This window comes from Canis aureus, chromosome 30 (assembly GCF_053574225.1).
Source record: "Canis aureus isolate CA01 chromosome 30, VMU_Caureus_v.1.0, whole genome shotgun sequence".
In the NCBI taxonomy this organism is placed as follows: Eukaryota; Metazoa; Chordata; class Mammalia; order Carnivora; family Canidae; genus Canis; species Canis aureus.
Genome location: NC_135640.1, coordinates 38,859,622 through 38,882,908, shown reverse-complemented (window position 1 = coordinate 38,882,908; position 23,287 = coordinate 38,859,622). Strand labels below are relative to the sequence as shown.

Below are 23,287 nucleotides of genomic sequence, written 5' to 3'. Positions count from 1 at the left end.
GGAAGGCTCTCCACAGCTTATTGACTGGTGATTTGGGATCAATTTTTAATTAATCCTCCACTTTTAGAAATCCTGGGGTTCTCCCTCAAAACTTGACCCTGAGGCCTAAAGTCTAATTTGTCAATCAATTATTCTCTGCTTTCCTATCCAATGCTGATGATATATGGAGATGCCACTGATGGTGAATGACCCCACCTTAGGTCTTAACAGTTTCCCTGGGAAGGAGGTGGAGAATCCCACTTATGCTGGTGTGCATCACAAAGAGCGGTGCAGAACCGAAAGTCAGTATTTACTTGGGATAAATCATCAGCATTTTCAAAAAGAAGCAGAGTGGAGATTAGGGGGAAGTAGAGAAAAACTGGTATAATAATGAGCTTATCTCCCAGATCCACATGAAAAATTCACCAATATGAGACAGTGAAGAATTGTGCTAGCCACTTTTCTAAACTCAATACCAAATACAAATAGGCATTTGAACAGTTTAGAGAACTGAATGCAAGTTTGTCTCTAATTGGAAGAAGGGGCAAGGCTAATTATCATAGAAGGAGTGCTTACTCAAATTGAGAATATAGATCCTGTTTGAACTTCTGCAAAATCTTACGGTTTGCAAGTTTGGATTAACTTGCCAGATTCAATTAAATGATGTAAGGTTGTGGATGAAATTCAAGTAAAATACTAATTGCCAACATTCACTAAATTCTTCCTCAGGAAAGCACTAGTCTAGGCACAGATTGAAGTTTCAGAGTTTATTGATATTCTCATGGGGAAAGAAATATTAATTAGTGCATTGACACCAAGCATTCAATCTGGTCCTCTATGCCCAATATATTTCTTTTTTTTTTAAGATTTTTATATTTGAGAGAGAAAGAGAGAAAAAGCATGAGTAGAGACTGGGCAGAGAGAGAAGGAGACTCTCCCCTGAGCAGGGAGCCGGACAGGGGCTCATTCCCAGGATCCTGAGATCATGACCTGAGCTGAAGGCAGACACTTAACCCACTGAGCCACCCAATGCCCTGCCCAGTACATTTCTTAAACAAGATCCTAAAACCCCCAGTGTCAGGAGGTCTAGAGTTTAAGCAGTGTTGTTTGGTCACTGGTCATCTTAAGAAGGGAAAATGTATCAGCTGCTAATAAAACACACAACAATAGAATAAAATAGTAACTAGAAATAAATACAATAAATACATCAAATCAAAAGTTAAGACATTTTGTAGAAGTTTACTTCTGCCAGAGATAATTTGCAATTGAAATGTTTGCTCAGAGAACAAGTTTTCTGTGCCTTTCAGCAGTTTCTCAGCCTCCATAAAGAATCTTGGGCCAGGAGAAAGATTCTTAAATCCGTAGACATAGTCTTGGGTCCATAAACTACACAATCTTGGACCCGCAGACATCGTCCCAGGTCCGTGGACATATTCTTGGGGTCCTCAAGAATTGCTCAGGCTTCAGATTCTCTTCCCAGGACTGCTCCGTCAATCAGAACGTGTACCTTTGTTACTCTGCAAGAACGCAAAAGATTATTTGCTGATCTGGCTTTCTGTTCTTGAACACAAGACAACTAATTCTGAATTCGAAAAGGTTTGTGAGATCCTAATGCCATTTTGTTTGCTGAGACTGTAATCTGAGCAAGGCCTGGGGGAAAGAGAACACAAACAAAACACAATCTATTAATTTTTCGATTGTTATTTATATTCTGCAGGCGTAGCGTAGTTACAACCCTGGCCCTTTTCTGCAAAAGTCAACATTGTATATGTATAAATATTGATGGTTGTGTTTAAATTCAAATATTTGCTGAGTGCATTACTAAGGCACATAACTCTGTAAATCATTTTATATGGGAAGGCGGCCAGGGGGAGGTGCAGGGTATGAACTTTGCTCCACCTGCCCCGTGATTAGCACTGTCTTTGAGGGGAGGGGGATGTGCGTCTGAAAGCATAGCTAAGAGCAAGGGAACAGTGAACAGACATCAGGCTGTCTCTGAACCCTCAGACCCTCCAAATCTTGAGCCATACATTCTCTTGAAGGCACGGATTATCTGTTCTCAGATGGTTGTGTGACCACACCTCAGCGTGCTGTAAAAGCAATGGACTCCATGTGCATGTCTATTTGCCTAACCACCAAAAGTGGTTGTTAGCCTCCTCAGCCTCCTCAGCCCAACAGCTACTGAGCACATGGTGGTGCTGGGCTCTGTGTGGTAGCAGGTACACCAACGGCACACAGACCAGAGTATCCCAGAAGGCCTCCCACCATGAGGATGTCAGGGCTCCGTCCCCTGCAGTGATTCTCAGGCAGGGCCTCAGAGGTGCCTCGTGGGGGGCTCCACACTGCCCACTGGACTTCAAGAGGAGCCACTCCACATCCCCTTGTGCTTGTCTGTTGGTTCACCGCATGATGCCATAGTGAATTGTCTACTTTAAAGAATGTCTAAAAAATACCTCTCTTGTAAGAGCAAAGGCCAGATGTATCAGCATCTTGTGGAAATGGGGAAGACGTGTGCTTTGTATGAACGTGATGACAGTTGTGGACAGTTCCTTCTAACACCATGTGGTCTGCACATGTCTTAGGGGGGCCTCGGGGCAGCATTAGGCTCAGGTAGGTCTGGCTACCATGGCAGATCACATAGGCACAGGCTCGCATGCACACGCATGCACACACATGCATACCCCTGCCTATACCTCATCACTGAAGACCAGAGAAATGATCATGACAATAGTGAAGTTGGATGAAGTATCTGTGTGTGTGCCTGGTCAGGCTTATAATTCAAACCAAAGCAGTATTTTTTCAAAGCACTGACTTTGATGTTTTACATTAAGATATATCATTAGATTGCAAAACAAAACAAAACAAAACAAAAAAACGATATATCATTAGAGGCCTCAACTGTATGGACTCATTTTCTACTTTCTATGCTACATGACAAATCACCTCAAACTTAGCACCTTCAATTAACAAAAATTTATTCTCTCACCATCTCCATGGTTTAGAGGTCCAGGTATAGGTCCGTTGGGCCCTCTGCTGGGGGTCTCACAGGCTGAAATCAAGGTGTTGGCTGGGGCAGCGGGCTCGTTTGAGGTCAAGTCCTCTCCTAAGCTCACTGGTTGTCAGCAGGGTTGGGTTCCTTGTGTGTGTAGGACTGGTGACCATCTCCTCAGTTCCCAGAGGCCACCTGCCATTCCCTGCCATATAGCCTCTCTATAGCAGCAAGATGGTTTGCTTCTTCAAGACCAATGGGAGAGCATCTCTACTGCTTCAAATCTCTCTGACTTATTGCCTCTCTGACCCTCCTAGACCCTCTTGTTAAAGGGCTCCTCTGTTTAGGTCAGGCCCAACCAGAATACTCCTCTCTTGGTTAACTTTTTTTTTTTAAGATTTTATTTATTTACGGGATCCCTGGGTGGCGCAGCGGTTTAGCACCTGCCTTTGGCCCAGGGCGCGATCCTGGAGACCCGGGATTGAATCCCACATCGGGCTCCTGGTGCATGGAGCCTGCTTCTCCCTCTGCCTGTGTCTTTGCCTCTCTCTCTCTCTCTCTCTCTCTCTCTGTGACTATCATAAATAAATAAAAATTTTAAAAAAATAAAATAAAAAAAAGATTTTATTTATTTATTCATGAGAGACACAGAGAGAGGCACAGACACAGGCAGAGGGAGAAGCAGGCTCCATGCAGGGAGCCTGACGTGGGACGAGATCCCGGGTCTCCAGGATCACACCCTGGGCTGAAGGCGGTGCTAAACCACTGAGCCACCTGGGCTGCCCCTCTCTTGGTTAACTTAAATTCAACTAATTAGAACATTAATTATATCTGCAAAATCCCTTTACCTTTGTCACATAACATAACCTGATCATGGGAATAATCCGTCCATCTATAGTGACAGTTACCACCTGTATTCAATGGGAAGGAGTTATACAGGTATGTATACCAAAAGATGAGAATCTTGGGCACCATCTTAGAATTCTTCCTACTACACAATAGCTGATAAACTCATTTTTCTATGCACTTAGAAAATCTGCATTGAGGATTAGTATGTTCCAGATACTGCTCCAGCCACTGGAGATACAGTAGAGAACAGGATGAGCCTGGTGAGGCTTGTAGGCTGATGGAGAAGACAGATATTTGAGTGCATCCTGCCATGAAGGAGAAGGGTCTTAAAAGAGAATATGGGAGCCCTGACTTAATCTAGGCTAGTGGTCAGGGAAGATTTTCTCAAGGAGTGATATTTTTTTAATAATAAATTTATTTTTTATTGGTGTTCAATTTGCCAACATACAGAATAACACCCAATGCTCATCCCGTCAAGTGCCCCCCTCAATGATATTTAATAGAACCTGATAAATGAGTAAGAGTTGCCAACGAAAAGAAGGAGAGTAGGAAAAGATCCAAACAAAAGGAACCTAAGGACCCTAGGTCATCCTGTGTCAAGGTCCTGGAGTGGGACAAGCATGCCACTTCCAGAGACCTAAAAAGTGGTCTGATGTTATAGAACAACACTAAGCTAGAAGGAGAGGCCAACTACTAACTGTGTCTATGTGGAGGTCTAAAAGGCTCACTAACCTTACACATCCCCTGTGGGGTGGTAGCTGCAGGGAGAGAATTCTAGGTTCTGGCTTTTGCAACCAAGGCCATAGCTGTCCCTTTACCTATAATGGGTACAGAAGGATGGGGAAGTTTGGAAGGGAAGATGATGATCCCAGTTTGGGACATGGTTGGTCTAAGGCACCCGTGAATCTGAGTGGAGATCTCAGACAGAGTGGAGATCTCAGACAGAGTGGAGATCTCTGACAATTGGATATGTGATCTCTAAGAGCTTCTGCAATACAGTAAGGAGGTGTGGGCAAATTGGAACCGTAGAAGAGATGATTCTATGCTGTGTTCTTTACTTCAACCAATCAGATCTGAAGTCAGAAATTCACTCCACATTGGTAGGAATTCATGAAAATAACCTAAACTTGCCTGTATTTTCATTAAAAAAAAAAAAGAATCAGATTACCAAAATGTAATCTGATGACTAAGAATGTTTTAAGAAAATATGTTCTAGACAGACCATCCTATGCCATCTGTTTTCTGCAACTCTCAACATCTGGTGTTTATAGTTCAACGCTGGGTCACAAAGGAAAGGCTAGGATCCCTGAGTGATGTGAAATGTAAGAAAATGAAGATTGCCCTTAAAAATGATAGCTAGAATTTATTTGATGCCTGCTGTATGCAAAACTCCATATATATTCTTTAGATGAATTATCACTCATAATCCTAGCAACAAAGCCGGAAACAGGTACAATTATTGTTCCAGCTTCATAGATGAGGAGACTAAGATTTGTTGGAGAAGGTAATGAATTTGCCCAGGACAGAGAACTAAGTGGTAGAGCTAAACAAAAGCCCTCAGTGGGACTGCAGGGCTCACACCTTCCACCACTGGGGTATAATCCAAACCACTACAATTTTTTTTTTTAACACAAATTAAGGAAATCTGTATTTTCAGTGTTTCCATCACTGCATTTTGTGTTTCCTTTTTTTTATAATAAATTTATTTTTTATTGGTGTTCAATTTACCAACATACAGAATAACACCCAATGCTCATCCTTAAATTATAATCTTTTTTTTTAATTTATTTTTTATTGGTGTTCAATTTACTAACATACAGAATAACCCCCAGTGCCCATCACCCATTCACTCCCACCCCCTGCCCTCCTCCCCTTCTACCACCCCTAGTTCGTTTCCCAGAGCTAGCAGTCTTTACGTTCTGTCTCCCTTTCTGATATTTCCCACACATTTCTTCCCCCTTCCCTTATATTCCCTTTCACTGTTATTTATATTCCCCAAATGAATGAGAACATATAATGTTTGTCCTTCTCCGACTGACTTACTTCACTCAGCATAATACCCTCCAGTTCCATCCACGTTGAAGCAAATGGTGGGTATTTGTCATTTCTAATAGCTGAGTAATATTCCATTGTATACATAAACCACATCTTCTTTATCCATTCATCTTTCGTTGGACACCGAGGCTCCTTCCACAGTTTGGCTATCGTGGCCATTGCTGCTATAAACATTGGGGTGCAGGTGTCCCGGCGTTTCATTGCATTTGTCTCTTTGGGGTAAATCCCCAACAGTGCAATTGCTGGGTACGGCTCAGTGATTGAGAACTTTTCCAGAATGTTTTGTTCCTCAAAATTTCTGTGTACTTACTCCTTTGTTGTATTAAATCCTAATTTAGAAGAAAAGACTGCACAAGATAGATCATACATCAGTGTGTGAGGAGTCAGATGGGAATTTACACAGTAAAAGCAGTGAAAGCCCTTTGTTCTGATATAATCAAGTCAAGTTAATGAGGGGCCCCTGGGTGGCTCAGTGGTTGAGCGTCTGCCTCCGGCTCAGGTCATGACCTCGGGGTCCTGGAATCGAGTCCTGCATCAGGTTCCCCTTCCCGTAGGGAGCCTGCTTCTCCCTCTGCCTGTGTCTCTGCCTCTCTCTGTATATCTCTCATGAATAAAAAAAATCAGATCTTAAAAAAAAAAAGACAAATTAATGGAAATAACCAAATAAAGCAAGGAGTCACTAAGGTTTATAGTGACCAACAGATGTACCTTAAATATTGCATTTTAAGTTAAAATTTACAAATAGAGATTGATTCTCTATTCATTCTTTAAGTAAATAATGTAGTCTCATTTCCTTAAGTCTTGGATGAAGAGATCTCTATGTCATCGGTTCCATGAACTGTTTCCATCATGGATCCTCTGCCATTTCCAGCTTTCGTTTCCTGATAGTGGGGTAAAGCCTGTTGCCATTTGCTGATAATCTCTTTGCTAGATTTTTTAAAATCTATTTGTCTTGATTTTTCCCCATGTGTATCATTTTTCTCTATGGTTTTGGCCTGAACCTAGCCAAACTTTTTTTTTTTTTTTTTAACTTACCTTCGAGAAAGCTTTGCCAAAGAAGTCCCATTAACTGTCATGGAAACAGCTTTCTTCGGCACTCATAGTTGAATGGTTTACATAATGAATTAAATCGTATTACCATGACAAGTATAATTATCACAAACAAAGTAGAAACAAGCATGACTGACTTTTGCTAAGCAGCCACTCGGGTAGTTGCTGCCCAAGCACTTGGGCTTCTAGAAGGAAGCTGTCCAGAGGGAGTATTGGGTGTGGTGAACACCAGCCAGGTGGTTGCCTTACAGAAAGAATGGAAAGTGTTGGCAAATGTGGAGCATCCGTTAGGATGTAAAGGTTAAGCAAATGTCCACTCTACCCTTGGTGTTCAGGAGGAACACTTACGGGTCTGAACCAGGTTGCAGGTCAGTGAATGTCTTGACTGAAACCCTCACCGATGGAAAATAAATGCCCTCCATGCTTGGGACAACAGTGCCTTGTTCCTAAGGACTTAGAAATTCAGGTGTCATCGCTTACGTGTGCCCCCTTCTCTAGACCCTCTGCTGCCAGGGGGACTTGCCAAAAACTGATCCCAAGATTTCATATTTTCAAGTGCTGATGATGTCCAACCCACGTTAGCTCTCACCGTGGCTGCTGGCTTTGTCGTTTTGACCTAGAAGAGTTCAGATGGCAATTGTGAGACACACATTCAACTCCAAAAATATTTACTGAGCGGTTCTGTTGTTATTGGAACCAGAAGACACTCAAAGATACCTCCAGGGGCTCACAAGGGATTTAATGTTGGTTAGAATTTGAAGACCTCTATCAAGGTGGGAACCATCCTCCACATGGACAGTCAGAGCAAAGAGAAACAAAACAAGATCCTCAAAGCTTATTGAGCAGCAACATTAATGCTCTTTTCCCTTCTCTGTGTAGTCTTCCTACCTCACTCCATCCTCCCTCTTCAACCTGGAAATCAGAAAGACAGGGAGAGAGTACATGCAGTCTCACTCCCAAATTATGCTTAATGCTGTTAGCATTTCCTGCCTTCCTAGTTGGTTTATATAGAAGAGTGTTTTTGTCCACACGAGCTGTGAATCATTGACACAAAAACCCATTCTCATAAAAAGTGTTTCTCTAAAAAAAAAAAAAAAAAAAGTGTTTCTCTACCTCCCCTCAGCCAAAAAGGGTGCCATTATAAAGTGTTGCAGGCAAGGAAGAGTGGTCCCTGAAGGCTGTGGAAGTTTGCTCTCATTCTTCCAAGGCGAGATGTACATCCCCAGCCTGTTCAAAGCCAGACACTAGAACAGCACAAGAAGCTCAATTCTCCAACTGTTCAGAGGCAGGAAATCACGAGGGACAGAAATGGGTAGGGAAGGCTCCCAGGAAGACAGGGACTTGAACTGAATGTATGAGTTCTGTTGCAGAAACGGTTATTCATGGCACTCATTAAAGAGCAGCAACGCAGACTTTATTCAGGGGGCCTGCTGTGAGGTGTATGTGTGGGGACCACCTCAGTGGGGGGTTGCGGTAAGGGAGAGAGACTAGGCTCCACTTCAAATACAACAAATGAAAGTGGGAATGTATAGCCAAGGAGTGGAGGGAATGGAGTGGGGTCCCTGGGTGGAAAATTTTGAAAAGGAGACATCAGGGATGAGGGGCACTCTGACTCAATCAATCGAACAAGACTTTTGCTAAAGGCACACTAGGATGATCGGATATTACGTGGGGTATGGTAGAGAATGAAGACATTGATTATGTATGAGCAGTGACCAATTATTGAGGCGACTCTGGCTGAACTGACTTAGCAGGATTCTTGCTAAAATTGGGCCCTTAGAGGACATGCCTAGGACAGGGCTGGTGGGGTTCGCAGGTCACTCGTCCAAGACAGACTCTGTCACTCTGTCAGTTCCTAGGGCTCCTACAACAGGGTACCACAGACGGGGGCGGGCTCCAAGAACAGAAATGCATTGCCTCATGGTTTGGAGGCCAGACATCGAAAATCAAGGTGTGGGCCAAGTTGGTTTGCTCTGAGGGCTGTGAGGGAGAGTCTGTTCCAGGCTTCTGTTCTTGGCTTATAGACAGCCACCTGCTCCCCGTGTCCTCACATTGTCTTCTCTCTAAGCACTTCTCTGTGTCCACATTGCTCCTTGTTTCATAAGGATGCCAGTCAAAAATGACCACAGCTTAACTCGGTCATCTCTATAGAGACCCCTTCTCCGAACAAGGTCACAATCTGAGCTTCTGGAGGTTGGGGCTTCAACATGCAGATTCTGAGGGGACTCAGGTGAGCCCTATCTCCAGTCAGCCCCAATACTTGAGGAACGGACCCAAGACAGTGGCCGGGCCCAGCGAAGGGGGTGAGGGGCTGAGCTATGTTGCTCAGCGTGGGCCTACACGCCTGGTCGGAAGCCCCGTCTCTGTGACTAAATGCACGGCTCTTCTAGTTCCAGGTCCTCCTGCAGGAGTGAAGGCAGCTGCGGCCTCAGCCTCCATGGTCTTCGTCTCCTGGCTTCCCCCTCTCAAGCTGAACGGCATCATCCGAAAGTACACTGTATTCTGCTCCCACCCCTACCCCACAGTAAGTTGGTAAATAACCAAGTGCCTTTCAAGCACCTTCGAGAAATGAGCTGCGAGTGCTCATTTGGGACAGTTTTGTTCCTTTGTTTCCCACCTACTTGGGTCTTTCCAGTGGTTTTATTTTTCTCCCGTTGTCTCCGCCACAAAGCTACATCCTCATTTATACCTCATCTGAAAGTACCCATCTGAATCATTGTAAGGTACACAATTGTCTAGAATTATTGTTTATGGGGTGATGACTTCCCACAAAACTGCCAGCAGCCTTCTCAAAACCAAAACCCAGAGCTCTTAATTGTGCCTTAATTGGTAGTCAGTGGACAACACCTATTGATTTTGCTGTTGGACGCGTCATTGTATGCACCCCAGGCCCTCCCTGCCTCCCTCCTTCCCTCCGCCCTCCCTCCTGTGCTCCTACTTCCCACCCTTTCTTCCTGCCAGGCCCCATCCTCCACTGAGGGAGAGGAGGCAAGCCCCTGTGGGGCCGGACACGAGGACCTCTACTGAGGATCTGTGACCCTGACAATTACGTGGTCCGCCTTGTTCATTGTGACAAAATTAAAAGTTAGGGTAATTAATACTTCCAAATGCTGTATTTATTTTCATTAATATTATTACTACCAAGTCATAATTATAGAGCTACACTGTTCCTTAGACCAGATACAAAAGCAGATCCAGAAGGGAAATATGAGAGAAAAGAAAGCTAAAGTGATACAACAAAATTCGCGATATCTTCACAGGAACATATAAGGCATTTTCTGAGGTTGGCACCATGTCGTAGCCCTCTTTCTGTGCCCCAGCTGGGCATAGAACGAGACATGCATAGTCATGCATAGTCATTCTGGAAGTATCTGTGACATGAGTACATGGACTAATGTTGGTTTTTATCGTAAAATACCTTCACATAAAATTTACCATTTTAATCATTTCTAAGTGTCCAGGTCAGTGACATTAAGTACATTCACACTGTCCTGCAACCATCCCCACCGGCCACCTCCAGAACATTCTCATCCTCCCAAACTGAAACTTCCCATTCCCCATCCTTCCAGCACTATCAGCCACCATTCTTCTGTCTGCCTCTGTGGATCTGACTTGCTCTAGGGACCTCTTATAAGTGGAATCATACAGCTTCTGTTGTTCTGCATGTGGCTTACTTCACTGAGCATAATGTCCTCAAGGGTCATCATGTTGTAGCAGGTGTCAGGATTTCCTTCCTTTAAAAAAAAAAAAGATTTTATTTATTTATTCATGAGAGACAGAGACAGAGACAGAAAGACAGACACAGGCAGATGGAGAAGCAGGCTCCACGCAGGGAGCCCGACATGGGACTCGATCCTAGGACTCCAGGATCACGCCCTGGGCTGAAGGCCGCACTAAATCACTGAGCCACCTGGGCTGCCCGATTTCCTTCCTTTTGAAGGCTGAAGAATATTCTCCAACTATTTATTAATTAATTATCTAATTAAAGTGATACATTTTCCAAAGTCTAGAGTCTGTAGGGAACCCCCAGGCCTTATAGTGCCCCAGGCAGTGAGCATGATTAACAGTGGCAGGTGGAGAGACAGGAGAGAGCACGTGTTCAGCTCACGGAGGTCTGCCTCCCTGCTGGAGAATGTCAACAGCCGCCCCTCTGGAGCTGAAGTGAAGATTTACACGTAAATGGTCAGAGTCAAGCTCCAGAACTTTCTTGTGGGTTCCTTCTTTGGTTTCAAACATGCTGTTAAGTCTTTTTTTTTTTTTAATGATAAATTTATTTTTGCTGAGTGAAGTAAGCCAGTCGGAGAAGGACAAACATTATATGTTCTCATTCATTTGGGGAATATAAATAATAGTGAAAGGGAATATAAGGGAAGGGGGAAGAAATGTGTGGGAAATATCAGAAAGGGAGACAGAACGTAAAGACTGCTAACTCTGGGAAACGAACTAGGGGTGGTGGAAGGGGAGGAGGGCGGGGGGTGGGAGTGAATGGGTGATGGGCACTGGGGGTTATTCTGTATGTTAGTAAATTGAACACCAATAAAAAATAAATTAAAAAAAAACAAAAGTAATCATAGTAATACAACAGCCCATTGTATTAACTTTATAATAAAATGGTTAAGTAAATTAAAAAAATATATAAATCTCTAGTAAACTTGTCCCATAAAAAAAAATAAATAAATTTATTTTTTATTGTTGTTCAATTTGCCAACATATAGAATAACACCCAGTGCTCATCCCGTCAAGTGCCCCCCTCAGTGCCCGTCACCCATGCTGTTAATTCTCACCTGCCAAATCCTACCGTCGAAGTGTAGACATGCTACACAGTGCCGGGATGATGCTCTAGACAGTCATATTCTGCTACTCAGAGAGGGGATTCACGGAGGACCCCTGTGTGGCCCCTGATTCTCTCATTAGCCCCAACATATAGCCAGTCCTCCAAAGAGAGACAAAATCACCGCTAAAGTAAAAAATACCTGTGTTCCACTGGGATTTGAAATGTTTCTTTGTTTTTACTCACTCATTCATCCATCTATCTGCTGGAGGACTCACATTTGCTGTTCTGACTGCAGCAACCTAGGAAGAGACTAGCAGGGTACCCAGAACGCCAGCAGCTCCCCCTCAATCTGCTCTTTGTCTCTAAGCTAAAACAAAAACAAAACAAAAAACCCCACAAACACCAGCCTGGATTATTTATTTGCAATTGGTCCTAACAGATCCATACTTGAGTAAGACAGCCCCACTTGTGGATGCTGTAGGCCAGGATGGTTCCCGTCCTCCCAGCCCATGAATTACACACAATAGAACAGAGGGAGTTACAATCCTGAACTTGTGATCAAACCATCTGCAGGATGGAGAAGAGAAGATTTGCCCAGGGATTTCCACGGCGTCTCCATGCACAGGACAATGAGGTTTGACCACCTAGTACCTCCCCAACAAGACCCTTCCAAAAATGACAATCCTATTATCAAACTAACCAGAAAAGATGGGAATTAAGAACCAAAATTTTCACCTACTTACTGTCTGACTGCCACTACCTGGGTGTCTCTGTGCTGCCTTTGACTATATTGAAAAGCATATAGATTCAGAAATATGATCATTACAAGGTGCCAGTGGTCTTCAGGGCAGCACCATGGGAGTTTTGCAAGGAAGGTCCAGAATCCCAGAGCTGTCCTCAATAAAGTGAAGTGAACCAGAATTAGGCTTATTCCATCTCTAGAATTAGGCTCATTCCATTGCTGCTCATCTACTTCAAAGATCACTTAAGACCACGAGGCCAAGATTTTTTAATAGACCTTATTTTAAAAGCAGTTTTAGGGTGACAGAAAGCGGAGTGGGAGGTACAGAGATTTCCCATACAAGGGCTATTTTTTTAAATAAAATAATACCGTTTTAGGTAAAGATCAGAAAGGACTAATTAATATATTTCCCTTTGGAGGGAAACACTTGAAAATACCACCTATTATTTTGGGGTTTTTTTCACATGGAATTAGTAAGGGAGTACAAATTACTGGAAAGAGGAACTTTGTTTCCATCTCGATTTTCTGTAATTTGACGTTAAGTCACAAGACGAGACTGTCCCCTTTTGTGAGGCTTTTACATTTCTGCCTATGCGGCCGAATAAACACCAGAGGGCAGTGCAAGCTCTGTATATTTTTGCTGCTCCGCTATCTAACTTTTTCTTTTCTTTGAAATGATTTCATAGTTGAATGTAGAACATAGGAGGATAAATGAGGACACAACACACTCTGTAATTTGTTGCTCTGTATGGGAGTCCCTTGGCTGACTTCCTCGCTGATATAAATTTCCCCTTAGACCCCATGAAAAGACCTGTTATAAGCCCCAGGCTCTTCCCTCTAATGGGTAAAGCCCATTTTCTAATAATAGGTACTTATTTCATTGTGTTCTCTTGAGTTAGCTTAGTCAAAGATATTAAGATTGGAAATTTCACATGTTGGGCCAGACAAGAAACTGCAAGTTCATCTAACGTCTGGTGGTGCTGGATAAACACGAGTCTCCCTATAAAGGTCCAGCAGATGCCCTGAGATGTCAACCTCCCCAGACAGAGATTCTAACAGCAAAATCTTAAAAATCATTTGATTCAGGAGCTCATCCATATAATGCTTGGGCCGTGGCTATTAATTTTCACATGTGATGATTTGAACAATCAATTCACACACTTGTACGGTCCCAGGGAGAAAGGAGCAAGGCTGGATCTCCTCTCTAGCGCTCCTCCCTGTGTAAACACAGCCCAGCCCGTGGGAAATGCCATATGTTAACGAAGCACGAGGATGGAGAAGGAACGTGTGTCCCTTTTCCAGCGCTAAGCTGATTGAGACAGGACTCAGAAATGTGAAATTAAGACAGCACAGACTTCTCAGCAATTAGGAGCAAAATCAGAAGGCCTACAATAATGGTATCGATGAGCTATGACCCACATCAAACATCCCAGTTTCTGATGATACTGTGATCCAGTCCCTGCATGTGACAGGTATTCGGTCGATGGTGCTGAATGAGCAAATGAGAATGTTCCAGTACTCTTCTTCTCCGGAGGGTGACTTTCAGCAACTAGACTCCCCACAGTGTAGCCCACAATTTAGAAGTAAGCAAGTCTGCAGAGAAACAAGGAAAGTAACCTTGGCCAGGTCTGGGTAACTTCCAAGCCAAGGTAGCAAGTGTGCGTTTGCCCCATATCCACCCACCTGACCCGGGGGCCTATACTCAATAAATCACGGGCCAGAGGACGAGGGAGAGCGGCTTCAGAAATCCAGAAGTGTTGAGTAGTCTCAGGTCAAACAATGGTGCTGTGATGGAATCATCAAGTGTGGTCAACCTGAACATCCATATTTATAATGCTGTCCATCTCACTGGCCTCGGCTCCTGTCTCTGAAGCCACCGTGGACCCCCTGGATGTACGAGGCCATGGCCTCCGAGGGAAGCAGCACTCTCCCTGGTTCTGCTGCCACGTAGCATGCTGTCATACTGCTATCTGCATTAATATTCTTTCTGTCTCAACCTCCCTTCTCTTTAGTCTTTCTCTTCTGTTGTCTCCTCCAGCTCGACACCCACCCTTAAATGTACGCCTTCCTCAACACTCTCCCTGCATCCTCTTTTCCTGTTCTTTATTATCTCCATGAATCATTGAATCTGTTTTTATAATTTAAGTATACCTGAGGTTACAAAGGTCAAATGTGTTTCTCCAACCCAAACCATCTTAGAGGACCAATCAGACCCGTATTTCCAACTTCTTCCATCCATGTCCATGGAGACTCCACTGCATCTAGTGTATCCAGAACCAAATTCATTCCTGTTCCTCTTCTCTCCCTGTTTCCCAGCCAAGCTAATGATCTAACAATACCCTCTGTGCCTCTCCGGAGGGTGTGACACACCCATAACCTGGCCTCCCCCAACCACAGGGGAACCAGAAAGCAGAATTCCAACACATACCTGGTAGACAGGAAAACCAGAGCAACTTGGGGAAGAGCTCTCCTGGCCACCACAGGACTGCAGTGATAAAGGATAGAGGGTCTGCCTTTCTTGAGAAGTTCCTGGTTCTAGGGAGGGAAGAAAATACCAGAGATTGTCATTGTTCTTGCGATGGGTGAGGGACACAGCCGGGGCATGTAGAGTACAGAATGACATGGAGCACAGGCAAGGGGGTGTCACTCAAACAGAGGGTCAGAGACCATTTCTTGGGATGTACACACAGCCCTGCCTTATAGGTGGAGAAGTTTTACCGGACACGAGGGTATTATGACCAGAGGAAACAGCATCTGTGAAGTGACATTGTGTCATGAGAATTCTGTCTCCACAATATCTTTTTAACCCTCTTCCTTCTTTTCACACCCACCACCACTGCATTGGTTCAGGTCTTCGAATGGGGAACCAAACTAGGTCAGAAGCCTTCCCACTGCCAGTCTTAAGGGCCAGTCCAGTGTCTGCATTGCTGTCATAATCATTCTTTCACATTCTAGATCTGACCATATCACTCACTTGGGCAAATTCTTGGATGACTTCTCCCTTTTTAACCTGAAACAAAGTTCAAAATCCTCAAGATGACCTAAGCAGATCTCCACCATCCAGCTCCAACTCCTGTCCAGTCTCCTATCTCCTGTTCTATTACCCTACCCAGCTAGCTCTTTAACCATATCACGTCTCGTGTGTCTGGGTCCTCCTTGCCTTTTCTCTCTCATCCTTTTCCCACTTAAAGTCTTTATTCTAAAGGTTCAACTTAAATGCTCTATTGTTTATTCCACCATTTTTGAACATTGGCCAAATTCTAGCCACCATTTGTTAAACATTTTATGACTATGGTTTCCAAACTTTTTTTTCATGACTCACAATAGGGAATATATCTTACAATCATAATCCAGGACCCACACAATAAAAGCTTCATAACATTTACACTTGTTCCACATGATGCACTCTGATATTTCCCATTCTGTTAGGTTTTTTTCTCTTCCATTTTATTTTGTAAATGATTGTCATAACTCACAAAATTGCTTCTATGACGCACCACTTTAAAAATACTGGCTTTTATCAGTTAATCCTCTTGATTACCGTATGCAGGTGGGGTTATTATGACCTCACAGTAGTGGTACTGAAATGGAGCAGCATGTGCTGTCTGACAAGGACCATGCAGTTTGCAAGGTAAAAGCAGGGGCTGCATCCCACTTGTCTGAGCTCAGAGCCCAGGCCTTTCACCCTGACATCCTGCAGTCTTTCCTGGGAAGTTGGCTCCCGTCTCATCTCAAAGGCCCCAGAACTGGTTTTAAGCCTTGCTTTGGCATAACTACAACCTCTTGCATTATTGTCAGATGAGGACATAGTTGGGCCCCCATGGTGGCTTTTCAGCTTAAGTGCAGGCCACCCAGTTAGTCACTGTTCGGACTTTAGAAAGCCTGGTATTATGCTGAAATAGTGGATGTTCAGCAAATGTTGTCTAAATTAAATTTTATGGATAGTGGCTGTGAGTCATCCAATAGAGGTTAAACTGTATAATGAAATTTCTGGTTCATGAGGCAGGAAAGTATCTTATATACTTGGGGATGCTTTTGATCTCACAAGGAATTAGATAAAATGCCTGTGCTTTTAAATCACTCACATGGAAATCATCCTCCCATAGTTCCATCCAAAAGGCCTGATGGTGGATCTCTCTTTACTGTGATGGCAAAGCTAGAAATTATGGAGCAGCCAAAAGTTGGCTAAGAATGCATGGGCTTGTTCCATTTGCACATGTACAATGAATTACTTGTTCATCATCAAATAAGTGATAGCAATCAGCCAGATTAATAAAGCACTTTTACAGATAGATAATTTGCACAGCAGATGGATGAAAGCAGAGAAGAAATGAGGCAAAATTGTAGTGAATAGAGGCAATTTTGTTTAAAAAAAAAAAAAGGTTGGGAAAAGTAAGGACCGACCCTGTGATGCCAGTCTGGCTAACTGGACAGTGCTGATTCTAAACAGTAATATGGAGACACTAGCTTTTTCTGTACCTTTTCTGGATATCAACTTACATGTGCTTGCAAAATAATAATTTTTCTATTTGGAAGGCCAAAATATTTTGTTTAGAAGACTTTTTTAAAAGTAGCCAACAGGCATAAATACAACAGCAGTTACAGTCATCTCAGGAAAGTACAAAGGAAACCACCAAAATTGACTTGGATAAAGCAAGTAGATTGAATATGCTCTTCCCACTCAGGACGCTGACCATCCCAGTCTATCCCTGCAGGGTGATCTTCGCCATCCATTGTCTTCTTTTATTTTTCTTTAAAGATTTTACTCATTTATTCATGAGAGACACAGAGAGTGAAAGAGGCAGAGACACAGGCAGAGGGAGAAGCAGGCTCCATGCAGGGAGCCCGACGGGACTCCAGGATCACGCCCTGGGCCGAAGGTGGTGCTAAACCACTGGGCCACCGAGGCTGCCCCATTATCTTCTTTTAGAAGTGAAAATAGTGAAATAAAATGAAAACCAGATCATAATGTATTATAAGTAAGAATTTAAAGAACAAAGACAAATCTTAAATTGATCCAGCTAACTCCTTATTCTTAACGTAATCCAGGTCATTTCTCTGCCACTAAACAGAAAGGTTTTATATGTCCTCAAAGTGTCGTTATCCCATAATTAAAAGAGCTGCCTATTTTGCTTATTCTGCTCTGGGGGAGGTTTTTTAAATCACTGCTGTGAACATGCTATCTATAAAATCAGAACATTCGAGGCTTTTTTTTTAAATAATTAGATATTAGAGCTTTTTAAAGCATGATACCTCTTTAACAGAATTAGTTTTTCATTAAAAAGTTAATTGAAATTTTTTAAGTGGAATTCTTTTTATAACCATGAGATACACTGAATAATTTGATCTGAGCAGCCTGTGAATCCATAGTCATTCTCTACATAGTTATTCTCGATTGTATTCAAATAATTTCTAGGTCATTAGTCAACTTAATGCAACAGGTGTTCTGGTTAGTGGCGATTGGGTCCTGACTCTAATGCTGGGACCTAAGATCCCCGGGGAATCAGAGAGGGAGTCCCTTAGAGAGCCTGAACTCCATCCAGCATGGGAGAGGTGATAAGGACATGCAAGACCGTAATCCAAAGGGGGATAAAGACTGTAAACCAAGGGCAGATGTGGGACCCAACGGGGAGGGGCTGAAAGAAGGCTACAAGGCTTTGCAAGTCACCCATGGAGCTAAATAGGATGAGGGGTTTGGGAATGAATCCAGAAAATAATGGGGAAAATCCAGTTTTATAGAAATCATTAAAGAGCATTGAAAGTAATTCATTGTGATTAATTTTATCTTATTTACTCTTACAAAGTGTCTTAAACATGAAAGGAAGATGATTGCATCAAGACCACAAGGAAAAATAGTTATGTGGTGAAAGTAGATCTAGCAGACCCTGTTCTCAGGCTTTTTGAGGGGTGACACTGAAGCACCAAGAGAAAGCCAACCTTCCAGCAACCTCTACATTCTTTTGAGGAGTATACTGTTGACTTCCTCAGAAATCCGTGATGCCACCCAGACCTAAAGCACTAGTAAGAAAGGCAGAAGAGGTGAATGTGAGCTTTCTGGTCTGAGTATTGCAGGGTTTATATCATGAGCTGTTTTTTCTACTCTTGGTACAATTTTCAGGAAGCCAACATGTCTGAAGTTTTTTTTTTTAATTTATTTTTTATTGGTGTTCAATTTACTAACATACAGAATAACCCCCAGTACCCGTCACCCATTCACTCCCACCCCCCGCCCTCCTCCCCTTCTACCACCCCTAGTTCGTTTCCCTGTCTGAAGTTTTATTAAAGAAACTTGCAATACGTATTTTTTAAACGAAATACATGAAGTCTTTATTTATTTTCCTAGGTGTCTTGTAAATATTAATCATGTCCTCAACTACAACTGGAGTCATTTTAGAAACAGAATTCAAATGATTTTTATTTCTAGATTTTAGCAGAGCTTGTCAGAATTTTACTCTGCCTCATTTAATTAATCCTCTATTTGCCAAGCTATGATCATTTCTTGTTCCCTTGGGGGCAGGACCTTACCTTATGGTCTATGCACTGGACTGGAACTCAGTAAATGCCTATGAATTCAAACACAACAACTATTTATGACTGTTTCTCATTACGGGCATGGTGCTAAGAGCCCTCGCATACATTTTCTTTGCAAGACCCAAAGGAGAAATCTGTAGTCCAATGAGATTGTATGGCTGTCCCCACGTGCCCTCTTCCTCTGGCCATCCCTTATCAGCCTAGTTATAGCCATCCATTCAAGATTAATTCACGTCGTAGGCATAATCAAATCTTCTTGAGTGGCTAATATCCCTGTCTTAACTTTGAAGATGAGACGACAGAGTTATAGATCTGCCTGCAGAAAATTAAATATTTAGAGATTTAAATATTTAAATATTGAGAAAAGTGTCTCTCTCTCCTCCCTACCAATGTCTTCTTTTGCCACTTTCCCTAGGATTCATTCATCCTAGGAACCCACATTTGGTGTGTGTTTTTCCTCAGGCTATCATTTTCTGTCTTGCTGCCCTTTAAGGAGGAATTTTCCTGTTCTTTTCTACATATTCTCAACGTTTCTGAGACTCCGATGCGCCAGTGCAGCTGAAGTATCAGGAGAAACCTGGAAATAAAATCGATCCCTTCTCACTGACCAGGGTTTGGGAGGGAGTGACACATAATAGGGTGCACATAGAAATTAGCAAGTCAGCTCAAACAGGATTAGATCATTGTATTGGAGAATCTGGTATCCAATAAAAAGGCAATTGACAATTGATGAAAAGTAAATATAGTCAGTTATTGTAGCTCATATAAAATATTGAGGAAAATGTTTCATAAGGAAGCAATATTCATCCTCTTTCTGAGAACAGGAGTTTTTGGCTGAGCATTAAGGGGAAAGCTTTAAAGAAATGGATTTGCTTCACTACCTCACATGAACTTCTGATTATCTTTTTTCCCATTTATCTCTTTTTCTCTTACCATTTCCACCTCTTGAACTTGTTAATAATGTTTGAATTAGGCACCATCTATGGATAAGTGATTATGGGATTCACAGTACACGCCTCTGTAGGAGGCATCTCACACCTCTGGAGACATCCAATCATGCCCTCCTCTGTAGCACCTACGTGTAAGCTTTCCTAACCTGCCACACTAGAAGTGACAGCCAGCCCCAACACAGCCTGCTCTCCTGCTGGGAGCAGGGCTAGCCTTTGCCACTCTGCAGAGCCTTTGGCTTCCTCACCAACTCTATGACTCACTATGTTCTTCCAGACTTCAGGCTCTTCCAGTGGTTTTCTTAGAGCTCAGAACTCCCTAGCATCCCTATGTGGAAATGCACACAGACTGCTCTCAACAAGAATATCCTATTCCTGACTTAGCCTCTTATGGGGCCCAGAGATGGATGATGGACAAAACATCAGAAAGCCCTGCATAGGTGGTCTCACATTTTTTATTAGGAAGGAAGGTACCAGCATCATTGGGACTATTTTCACTTATTAAACCCATTGCCAAAACTTTAAGACAAAAAAGTCACATTTAATATCCAGTTACATATATTATGAAGAGAACAAATAAACTCTTCTATTGTTTAAGTTGTTTGGTTGGCAACCTTCTGATTACACTTCCAGGCGCCAAAAAATGGTGCCTAATTATGGCAGTCATCAGGGGACTAGAGTGGCATCAGAGGGTGATAACACCAGGGCAACTAAATTTCCCAAATAACCAACAGGAACCCCTAGACAGCTTGACTATTATTTCTCATCCTTATCTATAGAGAAATGTCATTCCAAAAAGAGTAAGTTTCTATAAACAAACCTTTTTACTTTGGCTTTTGGTTGATCTTGTATATAAACAGTGAAACAAATGTTGGTTGCTGCAGAAGAAATTATATTTTTATCATTGATTTTAGCCATGCCTTGGGTGGCAGGTAAAAATTACATAAAATGCTTATTTTGGAGGTAGTCAAAGACCAATTGTACCTAATAGACAGGATGCTTATTAAGTTTTAACAAAAAGCTATGTACTCTTCACAGAAAATCCTTAGTTTGTAAATATATTTTAATGCTCTGTTGATGCTTAATGTTCAATAGGAGCAATTGTTATAATTTGCACATCATTAAGCTTTGTAAAATTAATTTGGCAACAACACAGCCTTGGAACATTACAGAATACAAATATACACAGTCTTGGGATTGTCTCCTCAGATTGCTAGGAAGCAAGCCAAATTCCCTCTGAAATTCTAGAAGGATTAGATTTTCCCATGATTTTCTGAACACAGGACAGGACTGGTATAAGTGAGGGTGGAGGTGGCAAAGGGGCAGTACGGTGACAAGAGCTCATGAACTCTAAAGCATATATGCACACCTGGGGAATCTGTGCAAGGGCCCTATGGTCTCCCTTTAATCATCTGACACTGTGTATACAGAAGTTGGATATTTGACAATGGGAAATTTTCTGATTTTATTTTTTATTTAGGGAATATGGGATCTGTGACAACAAAGGGATATAGTTTACATTTGCACCCCCTGATTAATTGTAGAGCTGGTGTTGCAGCCCATGCAGCCTACTCACCTACACAAGGTTTATTTAACAGCTTGGAAGGGTAAAAGTAAGCCTTTTGTGCATTTGGTTGCTTGTAACTGTCAGCATGAAGTGTGAGGGAGCAGTGCTGGACTCCAACCAGAGGCACTGAGCTTGAGCCTCTACTCACCCGCCTGCCACTCTGACCCCAGTGAGTCACATAGTCTATACCTTAGTTTCCTTGTGTGGGTCCACTTGTATAACAAAATACCACACTGGGTGGCTTAAACAACAGATCTTTATTTCTAATAGTTCAGGAAATTAGGAGGTCCAAGATCAAGGCATCCTCAGACCCAGTGGCTGGTGGGGACCCTTTTCCTGGATTTTCATTGTATCCTCATATGGCAGAGAGAGAGAGACCTCCGGTCTTTTCATCCCCTTATAAGGGCACAAATCCCATTCATGAGGGCTCCACCCTCATGACCCAATTACCTCCTAATGTCATCACATTAGAGGTTAGGATTTCAACATATGCATTCATTTGGGGGGGGGGGGCACAGACATTCAGTCCATTCTGTCCCTAGCCCCACAAGATCCATTTTCTTCTGAAGTGCAAAATACATTCACTCCATCCCTATAGCCCCATAAGTGTTAACTCATTGCGCCAGCTACTCCAAAGCCCAAAGTCTTATCTATGTACCAGCTGAATTAGGTATGGATGAGACTCCAGGTACATTCATCCAGAGGCAAAATACTCTGCAGCTGTGAACCCACAAAAGTTATGTTTCCAAAATACAAGGGTGGGACACACATAGGAGAGACATTCCCATTCCAAAGGGAAGAAATAGAAAAGAAGGAAGGATTGATGGCTCCTGTGTAAATCCAAAACGTAGCAAGACAAATCCCACTGGATCTTAAGGCACAGGAATAATCCTCTTTGGTTCAATGCTCTGCCCTCAAGACCTCTCGGGATTGCAGTGTATTCCAGACTACTGAGTCAGCCCACCCCACAGCTCTCTACAGAGGCTTTGTCCATTTTGCAACTCTGAAGGGCAGAGTAGAATCCCCAGGGCTCTACCAAGCAGGGGTCTCCATGACTCAGCTTCCGGAGGTCCTACCCTCAGGGCTTCAAGTGGAGGCTGTCTGACCTGTTGAAACCCTGGTGGTGGTGACCCTGATGATCTCAATATCCTTCAGAGCCATTCTTCCCTTTTCTTGAAGAACAGGACGAGTTCAGGGCCAAATAGCTCAGTCATCCTGTCCTATAGAATCTAAGGACTCAGAGAACCCCATTTAACTCTATCCCATCTCAGTGTCCTTCAGTGCAAACTGGCAATGCTCCTGCTGGTGTGGCTGATTCAGACACACTTTCTCCTGTTTTTGCAATGGACGGGCTGAGAATTTCCCAAATCTTCAAGTTCTGGTTTCTCTTTGTTTAACAATTCCTTCTTCAATTTACTTCTCTCTTTTTGCATTTTACCATAGGCATTCAGGAGGAACCACAGTGCCACTCTTACACTTCACTTAGAAATCTTAGCTAAAATGTTTAATTTCATCGCTTGCATATTCTACTTTCCACAAAACACTAGAACATAAAGACAGTTCAAGCAAGCTCTTTGCCACCTTCTGGCATGGATTGCCTTTTCCCATTATCCAATGCCATGTTCCCAATTTCCATCTGAGGCCTCACTGAAATGGCTCTTACCACCCATATTTCTAGTGACATTCTATAAGTAGTCATTTATATGTTTTCTTCAGGAAAGGGAGGCTTTCCCTCCAGCTCTCTCCTACTTCCTAAGCCCTCATCAGAATCACCTGTAACAGTTCTTTCATGGGATCTCAACTT

The 23,287-nt window shown here is 42.8% G+C and overlaps 1 protein-coding gene and 1 long non-coding RNA gene across 5 annotated transcripts in view; one reads left to right on the top strand and one right to left on the bottom strand.

Annotated features, from left to right (window-relative positions):
- DSCAM (DS cell adhesion molecule) overlaps window positions 1–23,287 on the top strand; it is a 732,790-nt gene that overhangs the window by 642,012 nt on the left and 67,491 nt on the right. For both annotated transcript variants that reach the window (XM_077879265.1, XM_077879266.1), the window contains exon 20: window positions 9,313–9,446. In XM_077879265.1, the coding sequence (XP_077735391.1) occupies window positions 9,313–9,446 (134 nt within the window). The remainder of the gene's footprint in view (window positions 1–9,312; window positions 9,447–23,287) is intronic.
- Window positions 1,212–14,743, bottom strand: LOC144301987 (uncharacterized). 3 transcript variants are annotated; one of them, XR_013368912.1, is made up of 5 exons: window positions 14,590–14,743; window positions 13,858–14,031; window positions 10,597–10,656; window positions 7,403–7,538; window positions 1,212–1,496 (listed from the first exon to the last, which is right to left on the bottom strand). It is a non-coding gene; the product is annotated as an uncharacterized LOC144301987 (long non-coding RNA). The 3 variants fall into 3 exon arrangements; XR_013368913.1 differs by lacking the exons at window positions 1,212–1,496; window positions 7,403–7,538 and adding an exon at window positions 10,017–10,293; XR_013368911.1 differs by lacking the exons at window positions 1,212–1,496; window positions 7,403–7,538 and having other exon boundaries at window positions 10,319–10,656.